This window comes from Mixophyes fleayi, chromosome 6, assembly GCF_038048845.1.
Source record: "Mixophyes fleayi isolate aMixFle1 chromosome 6, aMixFle1.hap1, whole genome shotgun sequence".
NCBI lineage: Eukaryota > Metazoa > Chordata > Amphibia > Anura > Limnodynastidae > Mixophyes > Mixophyes fleayi.
Window position 1 is genome coordinate 58,500,234 of NC_134407.1, and position 21,238 is coordinate 58,521,471.

Here is a 21,238-nt window from a genome sequence, read left to right on the forward strand (position 1 = left end):
AAGCTAATTTGTTGCTATGATAATTGAAATTTTCACAAACGTTATATTTTAACCTATCTATTGTCAAGATGAAGACAAAATGGTGATAAAGATGCACACACTTCAGACTTGCATACATCTAGGTTTATTACAGCAGTAAAACAGTAGTATTGGTGTCTAGATTGTCCCCCACACTGCTTTATTATATTATTCAGCAGTGCTCCTCAGGAGGAGCAAGGAGAGGGCAGCACAACAATGCACCATCCTGTTTTTCAGACCGGCAATGTTCTGTGCAGAAATATTTATAAATCTGTCAGAAGTTTATATAATTACTATAGGATATATATAATAATTTTATAATGCATGTTATTAGGTTATTGTCATAGATCCACTTACCCATAAATGAGCCTAAACTGCATATGAGACTAAAGAAACAGCTCTCCGGAGGAAGGTTTCCACATTTGCTGAAAGAAAGAGAAAGAAATAGCCATTAAATAGATGGAAATATCTCTATGCAAGAGACACCACCATGTAATTCCTGCCAACACACATGGCGATTAGTCAAAGGAAAACTATGAGAGGAAGAGCATATAATGGTAATTGGCTAATAACCCATCTCACTGCAGGAACAACAGTGGGTCTCAAATATCAAAGTGCAGCGGGCATTTAAAACAGTTCATGAGCACAAAGGAGGAGATGATGTTCTTAGAGAGTAAAATGTCATCTATAGCCAGGAGTGGTGCAGAAACCGAGCAAAAAACGTTAATCGTAATAATTTGCAGATGAAACCTAGTCATGTACCGCTAACTACTTAAATGGCAATAAAATCAGTATGAAGGATTTGAGAAGATGTTTTAGATCAGGGGTGTCCAACCTTTTAGCTTCCCTGGGCCACATTGGAAGACGACGAGTTGGTTTGGGCCGCACATAAGATACACTAACAATAACGATAGCTGATCATCCAAAAAAACCATAGAAAACATAGTTAACACACACACATAGATATAGATAGATATATGTATATAAATCTATATATATCACTTTTTTTTCAAATCCCCCTATACTTACCTTTCAATCGCCCTGTTCAAAAAATCCTTGTTGTTATACTATAATCACTTTTTGTATTGCTTCGATGCAATATCAATAAAGTGCATTTAAGCCAGGCATTGTATATCAGGGTGCCCTGACCAGGCCTGCAGTACCTGACATATACATCACTGTGACCCCAAATTGTGACCTGTTTTGCTAATTACACCACTATGTTAGTTAAGGGATAACAACTTATAATGGGCCAAAGAGAATAATATATAATGCCCCATTAGTATTACAAGTAGAAGTATGTAGCAAGGAGATAAGGTCCATGATGCTCCAGGACCAGGTGAATTTTATTCACTGGTCAGCGTCCCTTGAAATAATAAAAAAAATCCCCCTTAACTTACCTTTTAATCGGCTTGTTCTCCTGTCCTCTTCTCCAATTCTGTGCTGCTGATTGTTCTTCTCGTGCGGGTGACTCCTCTGTGCTGTGCTCCGCAATGGATGTTGGGCGTGATGACATCACGCCCGACATTCACTGCGAGCACCACACGGAGGAGGAGACAAGGGAGGGAGCCAGAGTACCAGCTGACGTGACCGCAAGGTATTTTCTTTTCTTTTTTTTGCAGGATTTTATTTTTCCATCAACAGTGCTGCCCCCTTGCCACAACCAAAACTCCTTCTGGGCCACATTTACAGGCATGCTGGGCCGTTGGACAACCCTGTTTTAGACTAATAAGAATGTTACATGTTCCACTGATACTTTTCTACTAGGAGGTTTTCAACCACCTGCTGAAGACGGAGGCTGATCCCAAAAAATGTGAGATACTAGTATAAGCAGCACGGTCCATTCCTGGAGCCAGGCTGCACCAGTCCTGAATTAAATAAAATATTTATGGTCTTCAAAGCTTTTAGCAGGGAGGATTTTTATTGCACAATATTAACCTCTCACCTAGTTTCCAAGCAGTGGAGACAGGAAACTGAAGCAGGACCCACGTCTCCAAATCTTACTTTAACACTTTCAGTCTGTGAACAAGGTTTCCAGAAGTACATTTACTCTCATCTGTTTACTCCACAGGACAATACATACAGTTAGAACTATATAAATCGGTGTCAAACTATACAAAAAAGTTAACAGTGGGTTCTTCCTTTTAACAAGTATGAAGCGGCAACCTGCAAAGGTATATGCAGGTACCCATGACATGAGTTGCTAGCATATAAAGCCTATTTAACGTACTTTGACACTGTAGTATAAATGTTAACTAATGAACACTGTACACTCGCACACTTTTTGCTGGGGTTCAGAAGGGTTCACTTTGGGTAAAATACAAACACAACGACAACGCTTATTTAATTATTACGTATCCTGAGTGCAGGGTAACAGAGGTGTTAATGAATACACTTAACATTCTGTTAAAGTGAGGAAATCATACAAGGTTTGTCTACTGTTCTTTAACTATTGTTTTTTCTACAATTGTGTTTGAGACCTACTTATTTTCAGGCTTAATATTAATAACGCTTATGACTAATTATAGATGGGTGTAAATACCAATAAAAATAACGGGATTTGATTGGTTACAATAAACTATGGAACTACCTTGTACCTTTCTGTTTTTGAATCAAGACTCTAGACACCAAGTAAGTGAATATGATGGAGATAGACTGTCAGACAACATCTGCAGAGATGATGGATCCCCAATAAAACCACCACTAGGAAATTGTAGAACTATTACTTTGAAAATATTATGGTAAACATAAAACAACATTATGAACTCTAAAAATAAAACACCCAATCTGTACAACTATTTAAAAATACAAAAAGCAAAACACAAGCAGAAGAATGAATTTTTTTTACACCATGTGCAGTTGTAGCTGGTTTCATATGAAGAGTTTTAAGCAGAAAGCTACAATCAGACTGAAGCAAATGGATCAAGGACCACACAGATTTATTTATTTTTTGTTCTTTTTTTAAACCCATGAACAAACATTTCTAGGAATATAGGAAAGCACAGGATCTGTGGGCAGTCTAGCAGCAGCAGCCGCACTTACAGTAATGTTGTAATTCCACTCTCAAAGGCAGGGATGAGCCAAATATGAGATAAGTTGTACAGTTCAACATCAACGTAGAGGCAAGTATAAATGGTACGCCTGTCTCCATCTACAAAACGCCAACCTTTTCCTCTGTACAAGGAGTTCTTCATGTGTTTGTCTCTTGTAAGTTCTACTGCAAAACAACTTCTAAAAATATATATAGGGGAGGGAGGAGGGTGCAGGAGCCAGTGGCGGATCCGGGGGGGGCGATCGCCACCCCTAGCAGGGGCTTGCTGCAGTCTGTGCAGATCCGCTCGGCAGTGACAGGCAGGGACAGTGTGCTGCTGTGTTTTAAACACAATCAGAGCATCCGGGCAGCACACTGTCCCTGCCTGTCACTGCTGAACGGATCTGCACATAGTGTGCAGCCGCTGGCAGACTCAGATGTCAAAAAGGGGGCGGGGCCTAAATCGCCCCCCCCTAGATCGCCCCGGGTAGAAGTATTCTCTAGATCCGCCCCTGGATGGAGCAATCTTAATGCGATATGTGGCAAAAAAAATAACCAGCAATCACAATGTTAACGTTTCATCTGTTCACATTCTATAATTATCTGTTAGACTTTACTAAAGGAAAACATCTGATTTCATATTCTTTTTAAAAGCAAAACTTGACATCTTTGAGAGATATATTTATAATTAGCATAATATAGTGCTGGCTTACAGTATTCCCCAATAGTATACTGTTATCAAACATATTTTGCAATGCATGCCAATTTGAAAAAATACGAAACCACCAAAGATACATCAATGGTCAACAAGTAACTATAAAACATACACGAGTGCAGTGCATTTAGTTGTGTGCAGATTTGTCCACCCAATGAATATCTAGATAGACGACCACTTGCAACCCATTAGTGGGTTACAATTTTACATTGTTCTTCTAAAATTATGCTCATCTTCTTTATTACTGTTTGATGTTTTACGTTATAGGAGTAACAGATGCCAATGTTTTATGCATCACATTATTCTTCCCTATCTGGGGGTAATTCATATATTTTTGAAAAGAACACATTGCACTTTATACCATGTGTGGGGTAAACCGATAACAGTTTATCAACTCAGTGTACCCTAGTGAATTTCAAACAATTTTTCATGACAAAAAGAGGTTTCTGTAGGTAGGATAATAAAGTTAATATCTTCTAATTTTAGAAGCATTATAAAAAAGGTAAAAATCAGATGAGAGCGATGTACCAAACGGTACCTATGGATACCCCTCTGGGCGCGTAGAGCCGAAAGAGGGGATAGAACGAAAAGAATAGAAACTAAGCATCAGAAGAGAAGGCAGAGATCAGAAAACAGCAGGTGTAGATTGAGGCAGTACAGGTGGTATAAACTGAGGAGTAGACTCGGCAGCCATTAGATAAGGTGTAGGCGAGGGCACAGAGGCAGGAGGTATGCTAGCAGACTGATGGAGGGTGTGTATTTGCAAAATGGATGCACACAAGGCCCATACAGGAGGCACACCTATGCAATGCAAGTGGGTGTTAAAGCCAGCCTGGGACTACGACAATGAGAGACACTGCAGGGAGATGGTGGGCACCAGATGTCAGGTAGGCTGGCAGCGAGGCCACCACAACATTACAGGCTAGACAAACAGAGAGGAATGTGGAAAGTGCAAGCATGCAGATGAGGATAGCAAGACTAAGAGATAAGGTGCACGACTGGGTACAGGTAAGGTAGGTGGCAGCCCAGTAGGTCCAATACTGGAGAGGAAATTAGAGATAATTAATGCACAGTGCATTATTATCATCAACATAGATTTGTAAGACACTGCATGCAGACATGAAAACAAAGTGTATGGAGGGCCCTGCTGATGAGAGAGCTTACATTGTAAGTGGAAGAGGAATACAGTGTACAACCTGGTGATTGCCAATTGGTTGCTAAGGGTAACTGAATATTTGCACTGTGTTTGCCAAATATACACAATTTCCTAGATGGCTGCTTCAGCTGCTTTTGAACTCTATTATTTGACAGAGAGAACAGAATGCAATGTGTACCGGGGATTAAAGATGTGTAATATGAAAACACAAAACTGCATATTTGTCAATATATTGTAAGAGCAGTATACTCACTAAAGCAGACAAGCAATTCAACAAATTTACACTGCTCTAGATTAAAATTAGGTGAGATAGGGCACATGAATGTGAAATGTTGGCACAAGCACTCTAAAATCTGCTCACCACTTCCACAAATTCTCCCACATATCACTTTCCTTTATTTGCATTTCTTAAAGAAACCAAAATGACTGCTTGTTCCAGAAAATAGGCTTCACTGACAAAAAAAATAAAACAAAGAAATACAAATCCTAACAAGCTACCACGGGTGGGTATGTTAAAAAAAAATAATCTATAAATAAAACAAAATGTCAGCATAGTCATTTATATAAATATTACATTTTACATTTTCTTTTACATTACATAAAGATACAAGTATACATATGTGTACTTTTTAAATCAAATACCATGCATGCAAACGATACGGCTGAAAACAAACAAGAAACCCAGGACTTCAATTGGCCGCACCTGCGTCAGAATGGCCTTTCTGTATATTACCTACGTTACTCCCCATCCTTCTGTATTGTATCAGAGAATAGTATCATTTCCATTTGGACACAAAATGCATGCAATGTTCTTCATTGGTGTAATGTCTAATTCTGGGCACGTGCAGAACTATTTCACATTATGCACATGGATGTACATCCGAACATGAATCCGGCCCAATGTGTTTATATTACGATACATGCATGATATTATATTGAGTTATTAATGGCACAAGGCAAAACATTTCCAACTTGTTTTTAGATTTCAGGTTTATTAAACAAAAACAAACCAACAATTTTGTTCTATTACAAAGCGATTTTCTATGAAAACACATGAGAACATGTCCGCTTCTTTCATACCCAATACCTTGCATGTGGCATCAGTAGCTGATGGGAAGTGCTGTAGCTGTATTGCCATTTGGAGGTTATTGGGGTACCTCTCGGTATGTTAACTCTCAATTTAAAAACATATGTATGACCCAAAAATAGGGACACTGATTAGCGTTAGGACCATCCTATTAACAAAAGCGCGTGCTGTATATTTGTTCAGCTAGAGTGCAAAGGTTACAAAACCCCTTCAAGCACCTGCCGTTAACCTATAAATTGATAGAGCAACTTTCCTTTCTGTTTTTTTATACCCAATATTTTATTGTATGCTTACTCTGACATTTCTTGCACTATTATCAGGCTCCTCCATGTTAAAGTAGGAAAGATGGTTTATTTGTAGTGTTCTCTTTCTACTTATTGTTGAGGAAAGGGAGTGACAATTTCCACGTAAATGCACCCATTCTATGTAATAAATAAGTGCTGGAACCATCATGGAATTATATGAAGCGTAGCACACAGAGCCATCATGGAATTATATGAAGCGTAGCACACAGCACCATCATGGAATTATATGAAGCGTAGCACACAGAGCCATCATGGAATTCTATGAAGCGCAGCACACAGAGCCATCATGGAATTCTATGAAGCGCAGCACACAGAGCCATCATGGAATTCTATGAAGCGTAGCACACAGAGCCATCATGGAATTCTATGAAGCGAAGCACACAGAGCCATCATGGAATTATATGAAGCGAAGCACACAGCGCCATCATGGAATTATATGAAGCGTAGCACACAGCGCCATCATGGAATTATATGAAGCGTAGCACACAGAGCCATCATGGAATTATATGAAGCGTAGCACACAGAGCCATCATGGAATTATATGAAGCGTAGCACACAGAGCCATCATGGAATTATATGAAGCGTAGCACACAGAACCATCATGGAGTTATATGAAGCGTAGCACACAGAACCATCATGGAGTTATATGAAGCGTAGCACACAGAACCATCATGGAGTTATATGAAGCGTAGCACACAGAACCATCATGGAATTATATGAAGAGTAGCACACAGAGCCATCATGGAATTATATGAAGCGTAGCACACAGAGCCATCATGGAATTATATGAAGCGTAGCACACAGCGCCATCATGGAATTCTATGAAGCGTAGCACACAGAACCATCATGGAATTCTATGAAGCGTAGCACACAGAGCCATCATGGAATTCTATGAAGCGTAGCACACAGAGCCATCATGGAATTCTATGAAGCGTAGCACACAGAGCCATCATGGAATTCTATGAAGCGTAGCACACAGAGCCATCATGGAATTCTATGAAGCGTAGCACACAGAGCCATCATGGAATTCTATGAAGCGTAGCACACAGAGCCATCATGGAATTCTATGAAGCGTAGCACACAGAACCATCATGGAATTCTATGAAGCGTAGCACACAGAACCATCATGGAATTCTATGAAGCGTAGCACACAGAGCCATCATGGAATTCTATGAAGCGTAGCACACAGAGCCATCATGGAATTCTATGAAGCGTAGCACACAGAGCCATCATGGAATTCTATGAAGCGTAGCACACAGAGCCATCATGGAATTCTATGAAGCGTAGCACACAGAGCCATCATGGAATTATATGAAGCGTAGCACACAGAACCATCATGGAGTTATATGAAGCGTAGCACACAGAACCATCATGGAATTATATGAAGAGTAGCACACAGAGCCATCATGGAATTATATGAAGCGTAGCACACAGAGCCATCATGGAATTATATGAAGCGTAGCACACAGAGCCATCATGGAATTATATGAAGCGTAGCACACAGCACCATCATGGAATTATATGAAGCGTAGCACACAGAACTATCATGGAATTATATGAAGCGTAGCACACAGAACCATCATGGAATTCTATGAAGCGTAGCACACAGAACCATCATGGAATTCTATGAAGCGTAGCACACAGAGCCATCATGGAATTATATGAAGCGTAGCACACAGAACCATCATGGAGTTATATGAAGCGTAGCACACAGAACCATCATGGAGTTATATGAAGCATAGCACACAGAGCCATCATGGAATTATATGAAGCGTAGCACACAGAACCATCATGGAGTTATATGAAGCGTAGCACACAGAGCCATCATGGAGTTATATGAAGCGTAGCACACAGAGCCATCATGAAATTATATGAAGCGTAGCACTTACGCTAAACTTGTTTCAGCCTATTGCAGATTTCAGCCAGTAAAGTGTTATTTTCCAAAATTAAATTTTTAAGCCATTGCAAAATATACAGCGTGGAAGTCTGTTTTGGTTATTTAGGCAATTGTATCTTAAACAAGGAAAAACTGGTTTTAGGACAGCTGAACATAAAACACAAACTTATCCCAATAAAAAAAAAAAGACAACTTGACAAATGTGTATAAAAGTGTGCACACCCTGACATGACCCGAATAATATTTTCTATTTTCAATGGATTATTCCCAGGAATCGCGTTGTTTTCAGGGTCGCATACACTGTTATTTCAGGACAATTGCCCAATATCGCAGTGAGTGCAGCTAGCGTGAGACACTCAATGTAAAGTAGAAATATGGAATATCAGGAATATTAAATATTAGTTCTGATAAACTCCTGGAACACATTGATTATTACCAATTACACAAGATAAAAAGGACAATATACAATACACAACACAAGTTATTTCATGCACTGCAAAGAAGGTTTGCAGTACTCATGATATCCTTGGCCAACCCTACATAGTTTTCCCAACCTGACAATGCTTTTCTAGCAGGGAAATAAATCTACTCTCTTGTGAGCCTCTCTTTTCAGCATCCCTGATTTAACAAGTGATATTTCAAAGTTGTATTCCCATAAAAAGGATTCTTGCTTGAAATGGCTGTTGGTGACTAAATAAGGAATACTGCACCATCAGGACTGTGGTGGGAACAACAAACAGAGGAATAGATCACATAGTAATACAAGTTATTATATTCTGCTCACAGTTAAATGAAAAAACAAAAAAACAAAAAACAAAAACCACAAACCTACATTTATAAAGACAAGGTCAAAACTTGCAGATTGTTTCTGACACTTACTGGAATTCAAATTAGTAAAGAGATACCTAAGCGTAACAAACCTAAGTAACCAACAGGCATATCTTTTATGACTGGCTTTCTTAGAAATAAGTAAATGATTCCAAATAAAAAACACTTCCTAACTACTAAGGGCAGAAGGGCAAATTGCACTACACCTCCAGGACTGGGAAAAAATACAACTTCAGTGTTACAGATTCACATGATTCTGTAACAGAGAAGCCAAATTTTCATAATAGGTGCTGCTACCTAAGGCCCTGCCAACATAAAACAATGTTGGCATTCAACTTAGGATGAGCTCTTAAAAGGCCAGTTAAGTGAGACCTAGGGGAAGATAACAGATAGGAGAAATATATAAACCGATCAAAACATTAACAACTGCAGGGACAAATTTATAATTTTAGAGATAAAATATATTTTTTAAAAAAAGAAAAAAAATTATATCTCTCTTAAAAGGCCTTAGTTAAACGAGACCTAGGGGAAGTCATCAACATATAGGAGAGCTATTTCCACCGGTCAGTCAAATGCACCGATCAGTCACAACATTAAAACCACCTGCCAAATATTGTGTAGGTCCCCCTCGTGCCGCCAACACAGTTCTGACCCGATGAGGCATGGACTACAAAAGACCTCTGAAGGCGACCATTTCTCCATGGTCCAGTTCAGTCGCTTATTTCCCCATTGTAGACGCTTTTTGGCAGTGGACAGGGGACACTGTGGGCACTCTGACTGGTCTGCAGCTATGCAGCCCCATACGCAGTAAGCTGTGATGCACTGTGTGTTCTGATACCTTTCTATCATAGCCGGCATTAACTTTTTCAGAAATTTGTGCTACAGCAGCTCTTCTGCTCATCGAGTCTTGGGCACCCATGACCCTGTTGCCAATTCACGGATGGTCTTTCCTTGGACCACTTTTTTTTAGGTACTAGCCACTGCATACCAGGAACCTCACAAGACCTGCTGTTTTGGAGATGCTCTGACCCAGTCATCTAGCCATCACAATTTGGCCTTTGTCAGAGTAACTCAGATACTTACACTTGCCGATTTTTCCTGCTTCCAACACATCAACTTCACAGGTGCGATTGTATAAAAAAAATAATCAATTCACTTCACTTGTCAGTGGTTTTAATGTTTTGGCTTATTGAGATAGATAAGAAAGAGTAGTCAAAGTGACAATTTAAAAGTGACGGTATGGAAAACATAAGTGAATGGAATTTAATAGTTTTAAAAAAAAGGTAATAGAAGAATTGGCGGTATGGATTCCAGCCCACTTCAAACACTGTAATAAAATATAATATATATTACATATTATAGACACCTATGTGTCATTTTAGTGAGGCCATCTAATTTAAAAACAGTTATAGTAAGCTAGAATGAGGAAAAACTTGACTTCAAGCCTCAAAAGGTATATGCATCTTTGTGCGAGCCTGCATCTATTTTCAATTAAATAAATGCATTGTTAGACCGCTTCTTCCGGACCTCATCGCGTACTGCCAGTTGAAAGCAGACACAAGAGTTCAAAGCAAACAAATGTACGGCCTCTTTTGTGGGTGTGCGCAGAGCCAATTTCTGTTTTTTTACACTAAGGATGCACGTCCAAACTCAGCATCTGCCCCGTGTGTGCATTTAGCATAAGGAAGCCGAGACTTGACTTCACAGCAAGTGTGAACTTTATGGGCCTGATTTATTAAGGAAAGGAAAGCAAAAAAAAAAGAAAAAAAAAAGGAGTAACTTTGCACCTTGGCAAAACCATGTTGCATTGGAGGGGGAGGTAAATTTAATATGCGATGGCAGATTTATAGTTTGGGTAGAGTATGTCCTAGATCAACTATGAAGTTCAGTGTAAAAGTAAAGCTATCAAGTATTTGTGTGCTACATGAAAAAACAGCCAATATTTTCCTTATGTGCAAAACAAGAAACTAATTTGCACCCCTTGCATTGTAACATTGTTTGTCCAAGAGAAAATTTCTTTTTTTGCCTTACTTTCCTTAATATAAAAAGGCCCTATGTGTATAAATGAAATTTCTTTCCATAAACAAACGTGTACATACTTCATACCAGGATTGTTCTGTTCAAGCAGGCATGAATGGGTTATACTACCAGACACAGGTTTAAACAGGCACTCAACTGGCTAACAGAGGATATATGATTTGTTATTATAGTACGCTCATATGAACACATGCTCAAAATCATTGTTGGTTTCATAAGGTTTTGTGGCTAACATTAAAAAAGGCAACAGCTGCAGTCAGATCTGAGAACAGGAGATATATACATATATAACACAGCTGGAAAATGATCCCTTTTTGTAATTTTCATTCATGAGCACTGTCTTCCTGAAAATGTGGTAGCCTGTAATATAGCCAGAAGACTACAAGATGAGGCAACAATAGGGATTCTGAAATCAATGATCATTCTTTATTAGGATAGCGGGATAGTAGGAGTGTTGGAAGTCCAATGGAATCTGGGACTTTTACCAGGAAAGTACAATTTTAAGCAGTGGAGGCAACCATTTAATGGGCTCACGATAATAAAAGCTATCAATTCACCAAGAACTACAGAGGCACTTTTGACAATAACCAATATTCACGGGAGTACAGTCCAATAAATGTCTGTCCCTACTTTGTGCAGATTTGTACATTTTACAGGAGAAAATATTCCCACTTGGGGGCTTCTTAGTTAATTGTATTCTTACTCTTAAATAATTGAAGCAGCCCTGGTCCTGGAATAGTGCTGTACGGACCAGACACCAATCTGTATTCTGCAGATCTCCATTAAGCACTGCAGTATAAAAGGTGCAGATTGTTTCACTAGGGTCTGTTTTATTTATAAGGTTCATGAACTTGAGACAACCAGCGGAAGCCATAGGATCATGCCAATCAATATTTATAGTAACCATATTATTAGACTTCAATCCATCATCTACGCTCTTACCTTACAAGTGGGATGTGATCTAACGTGCAGCAACTCCCATCATTCAATGATTCACAGGTGTGATTGTATACCCTGCCAATGACAAATACAGGATTAAACAAGACACGAAGTAGAGGCAAGTTAGTGTGTAGTACTCTGGTTTTGACAGGAAAAATTAATAAAATACAGCAGGAATGTTGATTGTATCATAGATGGTATATAAAAAGAAGTGATATATAATGCTCTGTTTAATGATCATGCCGATCACACCAGTATAGAATCCGGTCTCCAATCAAACTTCCGTCTGTAGGAACATCACAATCCTGAAATTTATAGGCAATTCCACACTTTATAATTCCCCATTTAAACGGGATCTTTGTTTGGAACAGCGTGGTAAAGTCCTCTGTAGAAAAATCACACTCCTTTTGGAGAACAGGTATAGGTGGTCAAATATTCAAAGTGAAATTTAGCTAGCAAATCTTTCACTTTTGATTATATTTATAGCCTTTAACCTAGTGTGTTATTAAACATACACATTTCTTTCTCTAATCAATTGATTTGTAAAGTGTACTTTAAATTTTAAACAGCATATTAAACATATGCTTTTAATGGACAACTAACAACACTAAAGTCAAAGATGTAAGTTAAATCTAAAATGCATTAACAGTTTTCATTCGCTGCGGAAGATAAATCATAATTGCCTACTTGGCTTCCTGGAAATGCGAAGGGGAGTTGGGGAAAAATGAAGTGGGTGGGGCTTGATATTTATTTGCATAATTTCCATTGTGGCAGGCAAGTGCTCTCTGGGACGATTACCTGCTCACTTGGGAGTCTGGTGGCCTCCCCCAAATTTGTGAGTCTCCCAGAAACAAAACATATATACAAGAAAAATACAAGTGTAAATATAGTCTTGAAACAAATACAAATAATTAAAAGGCAATAATTTATTCTCTTATTTTCCAAATCATTCTTATAGCTCTCTTCAGAAGACAATACATAACAAGAAAAGTTTTAAACAACCACAAATACATAACTTCTAGACCTATAAATGGAAAGACATTATTTAGAAACTCGATTCGTACAAGGCATATTTCATTGTCCATACGTACACATATTTCTCTACATCTTTGAAATAACAGTATTAGTGGGAGCTGCTATTCACACTAAACATTAGTACCCAGAATCTAAATAATCACCAAATGCTCGAGTAGTATTAAGAAGCCTTTGACAAATAGATAAATTACCTTGATGTGAATTTATCATTGAAAGTGCCCACACATAGCGCAAACTGTATGCTTTCACATCTCTCCTTAGCACAGTTTATATTTTACCAACAACAGTCAAAAAAGGTCTCGCACCCTTTTTTTAAAGGCAACAAAATGTCCAAGCCAATAAAAACCCACAAATAATAAACATAGAAAGTTATGACATGTTGAAAGTTTGACATTTTCAAAAGTAACATAAACAGAAAAGTTCATCTTAATTCTACAGAAATTTGTTACAAGCAAATATTTAAACAAAATTGTGAACTAAACTAAACAAGAATAAAATAAACTACAATCACCCTTCATTCCCTTATGCATTTCAATTTCCCGGATTTTTCATCATTAAACAGAGTTGGCAGATAGGTGTGTGCTGGCACAGTAAGAAGCAGCTAAAAAGTCTGGACGAAAAAGAAGAAGAAAAGTTTTATGGACAACAGTAAAAGTCAGAAGCTTAAAAGAAGAATAGTGGCCAGTTTGCAAAACCAGATCGACTAATCATGGAAAATTAAAGTGAAGATGCTGCTAATACAGAGACAGTATATGAAAATTTAAACCAGAAACCAGGTTATGCCACTCTCCTATAAATGGATAAAAAAAAGGTGTTAATACTTTTTTTTTTATCAATTAACAAAAGTGAATGAACAGAAGAGAAATCTAAATCAAATCAATATTTGGTGTGACCACTCTTTCTTTACACTTTTTTTGATTTTTAAATATAATATGATTAGTAACAGGCATTAAGAGGGTATATAAAATCTTTAGAAATCTTATTTACATTACTCTACTCTTCATCTTTTTTAATGAAAAATAAAGGAAAAGTAAATACATCAAAGTGTAGTATTTTCTCAACAAGAGTTAAAGACAACTGAAGCCACTTCTCACATCTTTAGGACATATAAAAGCCGAGATTGCAGTCTGTTGAGCTGCTGTCACATCACTTGCCCTGTTACTATGTATAAATCTTCCAACCCACATTGCATTTCTACAGAGCTTTCTGAAACATACTACTTGCATTCTGCTGATTAGAACAGAAAACGAGTATCCAGAAGACCCCAGTGCACCATACAGGACTATAAGCATTAATATTCATGTACACAGGCATTTGGGCTTTGCTTACTTTTTAACACATATTGCTATATAAGCTGCGGGTTTGAAAAAGTGGGGATGTTGCCTATAGCAACCAATCAGATTCTAGCTTTCCTTTATTTAGTACCTTCTACAAAATGACAGCTAGAATCTGATTGGTTGCTATAGGCAACATCCCCACTTTTTCAAACCCGCAGCTTAGTAAATCTAGCCCCAAGAGACTATTACAAGTGAGCTGCATATGTTAACACCACACTTCATTAATGCTTACAGAGAGTCAGACAACATGAGCAATCTCTGAATTTATCCTTTCTTCAAATCTGATCCCAAAATATTATACAGCAGGAGATCGATGTGTCCAATGTACATTACACTACACATTCACCAGTATAGCAGTATTATACACAGAACTAGGGACTTACAAAGTCAACCTTAGGATTACTAACCCAAAATACAAGGTGCTTAAATATAAAAAATAGGGCATTCAAAAACTAGGCTTATATACATTTTAGCAGTATTTCCCACTGACCATTTGGAGCACAACGAGAGAGAAAGTGTTAAACGTGCTTGTATGAACCAGCCATCAGAGAAATGAGCACAAATGAATTGCATGTCAAAAACTCCCACATTTTATGTATTACATGAGGCTATTAAAGAAAATACAATCATTTATGGAAGTCAGAGAAACCAACAAACAATTAATATATTTTTGAAAACCTATATTAATAGTTTAATAAATAGGCCCCTAAGGAACAAATGCAAATTATAAAATATTTCTGCATCTTTTGTAATTTAGAATCAATGTATACTCCTATGAACAGCATGTGGGCAGGATGATGGTGGTTTTGCATAATGACTATGCTGTCAGGAGAATGCCGCCTCCCGTTCCGAGAAATTTCATCCAGAGAAAAAAAACAAACATAACAATAAAACCACACACATTTATCGATTTGCAAGGCCAACATTACACATATAAATATCAATTTTTCAAAATACACAATAAACACCTTCATTCACTTTCTCATAAAGTAAAAAAATAAAGATTTTAAAAAAAAAAAAAAGAAGAAAAAGAAAAAAAAAGAAAAAAAGGTGTAAAAGGTAAACTACTTTACTGGATTATTAGTCCTTAGCAGTGTTAAATATTGGCGGTTGGAGAACAAATAGCAGGCACCAGAAATACGTGCTCCTTCAGAGCATCTGTGTCTTGCAGCTGTAACATGCTGGTCACTATCATCAATTCTATTGTTCGCTGTACTGTATTGTCTGTTTAGTGATAGGTTTACTTCCTGCACTAAAGCTGAAATTCACACATGATAACTGCATACAAATAACCAATGACACTATTGGTAAATAAAATCCAAAACACATCCCACACAGATGAAGATCTGATAAGGAGGGAGGGGAGTATCTCCACCATCAGTGGTCTCTGGCACTGGGACCTTGCCAATGTGATGTTTGAGTGGAGGGATGGTTAATACGAAAATCTCCCTCACAGGGATTGTTCACCCTTCTTGCAGATGCTGCTTTTTAAGTTTGTGCTGTCAGTTTGCAGAAGGGGACGGGTAACTCACGGAGGCTGAGGGCGGCGTATGGATTGGCTGTGTGCTGCTTGAGACCAACCACATACCATCACCTACAGCAGTGAATGCCCCCGTCTTTTCCAAACCAGAAAGAACTGATAACATGCTTTAAAAGAGGGCATCAAAAATTAGAAAAGGCTTCACATATGGTCTCACATTTGTTTATTAAAAAGTGTTCCTGAACGGTTTTAAAACAGAGATAACAATCCCTTTGACAACCTCAAATACCATTGTGTTCAGCTAAAAAAAAACAAACAAACAGACATTGGATGAAGGACACTACACTAGCCTTAGAACAGACTGTTATGTACACAGGATATATTTTTTTTAAATGTTACCATGAAGGCAGACATTTTCTTCCATGGCACTTAACATTCAACAAATTACATAAAAGATTAATCATTCTGTTGGAGAAATGTAATAAATCGGGTTGGGTATTAAATTGTGACATTGGACATGTCAGCAGTTAACCTATTGACATGAAAATCGTTCAATGACAGCATTGTGATTGTCAAAATTTTCAAGCTGTCCACACAATGAAAGTGTCGGCATTCAGCCTACCAACATTTCCACTGTCTCAATTGTGACCGCATCTGGTTTCCTTACAGAGAGAATATGAACAGATGTTTATGTCTGCTGCATTCCGATAGATTAATCAGAGGAACTAGTCATTATGGTAGGACCCCTGGCAAAAAAAAAAAGCCATTCTAAATAATCTAAGATATAGACTCTATGAAATGCAAGGTGCAGGAATAATCTACTTGGTTTGTAATCAGTTCACCAGTTATAAGCCCACTGGCTTTTATAAATTCCCATAGCACAAGGTTAGTACATTCTCTCTTCCTACCACCTCCCTAATGTTACAGGTTCTTATATACTTTGCATCTCTTATAATGAACATTTAGTAAAAAAATAAAAGTACAATACAAAAATAAAAAAAAGACTTTATGGCGTTAATTGCAAGCAACAGTAATAACAAACAGCATTGTTAAGAGAAGAAATCTACAGTTACAGTGAGGGGTTCCTTGTATAACCCTCCTAGAAATTACAATAGTAAGAAAAGAAAATCTGGTATAATAAAAAAAAAAAAAAAAAAATTATATATATATATTATATATTCAAACGATAAATAAATAAAATGCGGACCCAAGGAAACCTGTATTTGGAATATGGATAGAACCACCTGATAGGACAGTACGCTACTGGATTTGGAAATTAATTTTCTGTTAAAACCACCATAACTCTAAATTTCCGCAAGTATTTTCAACTCTCCTTTTCACTGATCACCCAGGGGGTGAGAGTGTGTTTATTTATACCGATCAGTCACAACATTAAAATCAACTGCCTAATATTATGTACACCAATCCCTCCCCCAGTCCCCCGTGGCGGCAAAACAGCTGTCCTATTGAGGCGTGTCCTGTGGTATCCGGCACCAACATGTTAGCAGCATATCCATTAAGTCTTGTAAGTTGCAAGATGGGGCCTCCATGGACTTGTTTTTTTTACAATGTGGCAGGGCATATTATCCTGCTGAAAGAGGCCACTGCTATCAGAGAACATCGCAGTCATGAAGGTGTGTCTGCAACAATGTTTACGCACGTGGAATGTGTCAAAGTAACATCCACATGAACATGGCACACAGACCCTGCCACACGATGTAAAAGAAAATGTGATTCATCAGACCAGACCACCTTCTTCCATTGCTGCATGGTCCAGTTTTGGCGATCACATGCCCATTTCAGGCGCTTCCGGCAGTGGACAGGGGTCAAGTTGGGCACCCTGATCAGTGGTATGACACCTTTCTATCATAGCCAACGTCACCTTTTTCAGCATTTTGTGCTACCCTTCGCCTCCCACGCGCATAAGTGAGCCTTGAGCGCCTAGGACCCCGTCACCGGTTCACCAGTTATCCTTCCTTTTACCAGTTTTGGTAGGTACTAACCACTTCATCCTGGGAACACACCGCAGGACCTGCCATTTTAAAGATGCTCTGCCCATCACAATTTAGCCCCTGTCAAAGTTACTCAGATCCTTACGCTTGCCCATTTTTTCTGCTTCCAACATATCAACTTCAAGAACAAACTGTTTACTTGTTGCCTGATATATCCCACCCCTTGCCAGGTGCCATTGTAATTAGATAATCAATGTTATTCACTTCACTTGTCAGTGGTTTTAATGTTGGGGCTGATCGGTGAACGTTTCTCATAACCAATTTTGGAATATGATTTTGTTTAGGTATTAAAGTATTTTTAACGCATACATATTTAATAAATTTACTAAAATATATTTTATAATATGAAGTGGACTTTTTTTTTTCTTTTAATGGGATTTAAAGGATGAATAGATGGATTAAAAGGATAAATGCAGCAGCATACACCACTTTTATCATTCATGACCGGTCATCAGTTTCTTAATGCTTGCTATGCTGCAAGGGGAAAACAGAATTTTGATTCTGAAAAAAAAAAAAAAAAAAGAAGATAAAGAGTCAGACACCAAGGGGTATATTTACTAAACTGCGGGCTTGAAAAAGTGGAGATGTTTCCTATAGCAACCAATCAGATTCTAGCTGTCATTTTACGGTGGCTTAGTGGTTAGCACTTCGGTCATGAGTTCGATTCCCAACCATGGCCTTATCTGTGTGGAGTTTGTATGTTCTCCCTGTGTTTGCGTGGGTTTCCTCCAGGTACTCCGGTTTCCTCCCACACTCCAAAAACATACTCGTAGGTTAAAAAAAATAAAAAAAATTCATCCTAGTGTGTGTGTGTGTATGTGTTAGGGTATTTAGACTGTAAGCTCAAATGGGGCAGGGACTAATGTGAGCGAGTTCTCTGTACAGCGCTGCGGAATTAGTGGCGCTATATAAATAAATGGTGATGATGATGATTTTGTAGAATGTACTAAATAACTAGAATCTGACTGGTTACTATAGGCAACGTCTCCACTTTTTCAAACCCGCCGTTTAGTAAATATACCGCCAAGTCATGTGTCCTATGAGAGGAGCAAATATCTCTTGTACATTTGGTGCCCAGTTGTATAAAGATACTTGCATGCACTGTTTTTCTATAGCCATGTGTCTTTTCAGTTCAGCAGCTACAGACTTTATTATAACACACTCTTACACATGTAGTGCAGAAATGTATTAGCCATGATTAATATTTAATCTTTTACAGAACAAAATGATCAGAAACTGTAAGGGGTAGGAGGCATGAATAATAAAGAACCCACAAAAAAACAACACAGTGTAAGCAATATTTGGAATGTTCTAATGAATATTTTGGAATTAAATCAAGGACACGGAGTAAGACTTATCAAATACAGGAATTCAAGACAAACATCCAAATAAATATTTCTACAAGAGATCACTCTTTGGGCTAGAGCCAGATTCAAATTATATCTATTTTGGTAAGCATTATTGGAAGTATTTATATGTGGGTGGGGGAGCAAATTAATATTTTATTGCATACATATCAGGTGTTTGCCAAGCTGAATCATTTGAATTTAACCCTTTTACCAGTTATTACCACAACAGGAATTCATGGCTTTACAAAGCACTTTATGAGTTCCAACATACATCTTTAAAAAGGACCACACTAAACTTTTGTTATGCACGCCAGACATCCAGTGTGTAAACCTCTAACAGCGGGGGAAACAGGCAGAGGCCAAAATGAAAAGTAAATGTGGACTATAGTTTGCGTGACATATTGTGATCTTGTATAGTTCTGTAAAACAATCACGTTACAGCCAGTGGTCACTGCAAACCGTAACTTTGTAAAAGTGTGCAGGTAAGTATTCTAGCAGGTAAGTATTCTAGCAAAAGTAACTAAAAGGTCTCCCTCACCCATCAAAAACACTGTATTTACAGGGACACTACTCCATTAAAAAAGTGGTTATCCAAAGCTGCTCAAAGGGTCTTTTAAGGTTCTTCCGACAAAACAATGTTTATTCCCACACATTGCTCTACTCCCTCTTTATTTACACACTGTTCTTTGCCTCACTGTCTGCCTCTCCCTTTCCTACCCATCTGATGGTCACACCCTTTCCAGCTTGTTTTCATGTTTTAATTCTCCCTCTTCCCTTTATATTCTCAGTACAACCGTTAATGAACTACATTCACCCTTTCCTACACCTCCTATTTTCCTTAACTGCTTGCCATCTGCTGTGTTGAAAAACAGGCACAAGCCCACCATCATTACGTGTACTGGAATCTACATACAAACTTGAGCTTTCATAGCCACTCAAGTAAATAACATTAGTTACAGGGCACATTAAACATTTTATTCAGATTATAGCAACACCTGACTGGACGGCCAACGCCTATGGTCCAAGTAGGTTCCATCTTCACTACAAATTACCTTAATCCTCAGGACAACTTCAGTCCTCTGGCTTTGATGTACAATACATTTGAGCAGCTCTCCATAGAAAGCAGTGCTATGAATTGGCAGCTTTGTTCTTTAGGTAATGTGAGAAGTATCCAGTGCCACTTTGGGACCAAGGGTCCCAAACAGAAAAGCCTTCATACCTCTTCTCTTCCAATAGTTCAAAAGGGGTCAACATTAGATGGACAACCACCTGTACTAAGTTGCATCAAACGCAGGGTACTGGAAACTAGCAGGTTTGACTGAGGAAATTCATTTGACTTAAAAGACAAGAATCCCCGAGCATTGTAAATGGGCTCCAATAGGTACAATATAAGGTATTAGACTATAGCTTTGCTCTTAACATCAAGGGCTAGATTTACTAAGCTGCGGATCTGAAAAAGTGGGGATGTTGCCTATAGCAACCAATCAGATTCTAGCTGTCATTTATTTAGTACCTTCTACAAAATGATAGCTAGAATCTGATTGGTTGCTATAGGCAACATCCCCACTTTTTCAAACCCGCAGCTTAGTAAATCTAGCCCCAAGTCTCCGAGTGAAGTATTCAACTAATAGGAACAAGTAAGTGAATGACTACAGATGAGAGCTGAGGCTAGTTGAGTAAACTGCTAATCTTTAAGGCCTAACAGATCAGTCAGTTAATTTTTTACTGCACAAATCAGGGCTTCTCATGCAAGGGTATTACTCTAAGGCTGGGTACGCACTACAGGTTTTTCAGCCAATTATCAGGCCAATCCCACGATATCGCATTAGTGTGTAAGATCCACAGATGAAGGATTATCAATCCAAAGCACATTGTATCATTTGATTTGATATTTAAATTGGACTAAAACATTGTTCAACGATGGAACAATGTTGTTCCAATTCTACAGTGTGTAGGCACTCACGACCAACAGTGTCCATAGATCTCTGTGGGGTGTGCAGAGACAGGATCTT

At 38.2% G+C, this 21,238-nt stretch overlaps 1 protein-coding gene across 2 annotated transcripts in view; it reads right to left on the reverse strand.

Moving 5' to 3' along the window:
- LOC142161227 (transmembrane protein 150A-like) overlaps positions 1-21,238 on the reverse strand; it is a 107,435-nt gene that overhangs the window by 40,455 nt on the left and 45,742 nt on the right. For both annotated transcript variants that reach the window (XM_075216627.1, XM_075216628.1), the window contains exons 3-4: positions 12,017-12,088; positions 376-443 (exon numbers count right to left, since the gene is read on the reverse strand). In XM_075216627.1, coding sequence (XP_075072728.1) covers positions 376-443; positions 12,017-12,088 — 140 coding nt within the window. The remainder of the gene's footprint in view (positions 1-375; positions 444-12,016; positions 12,089-21,238) is intronic.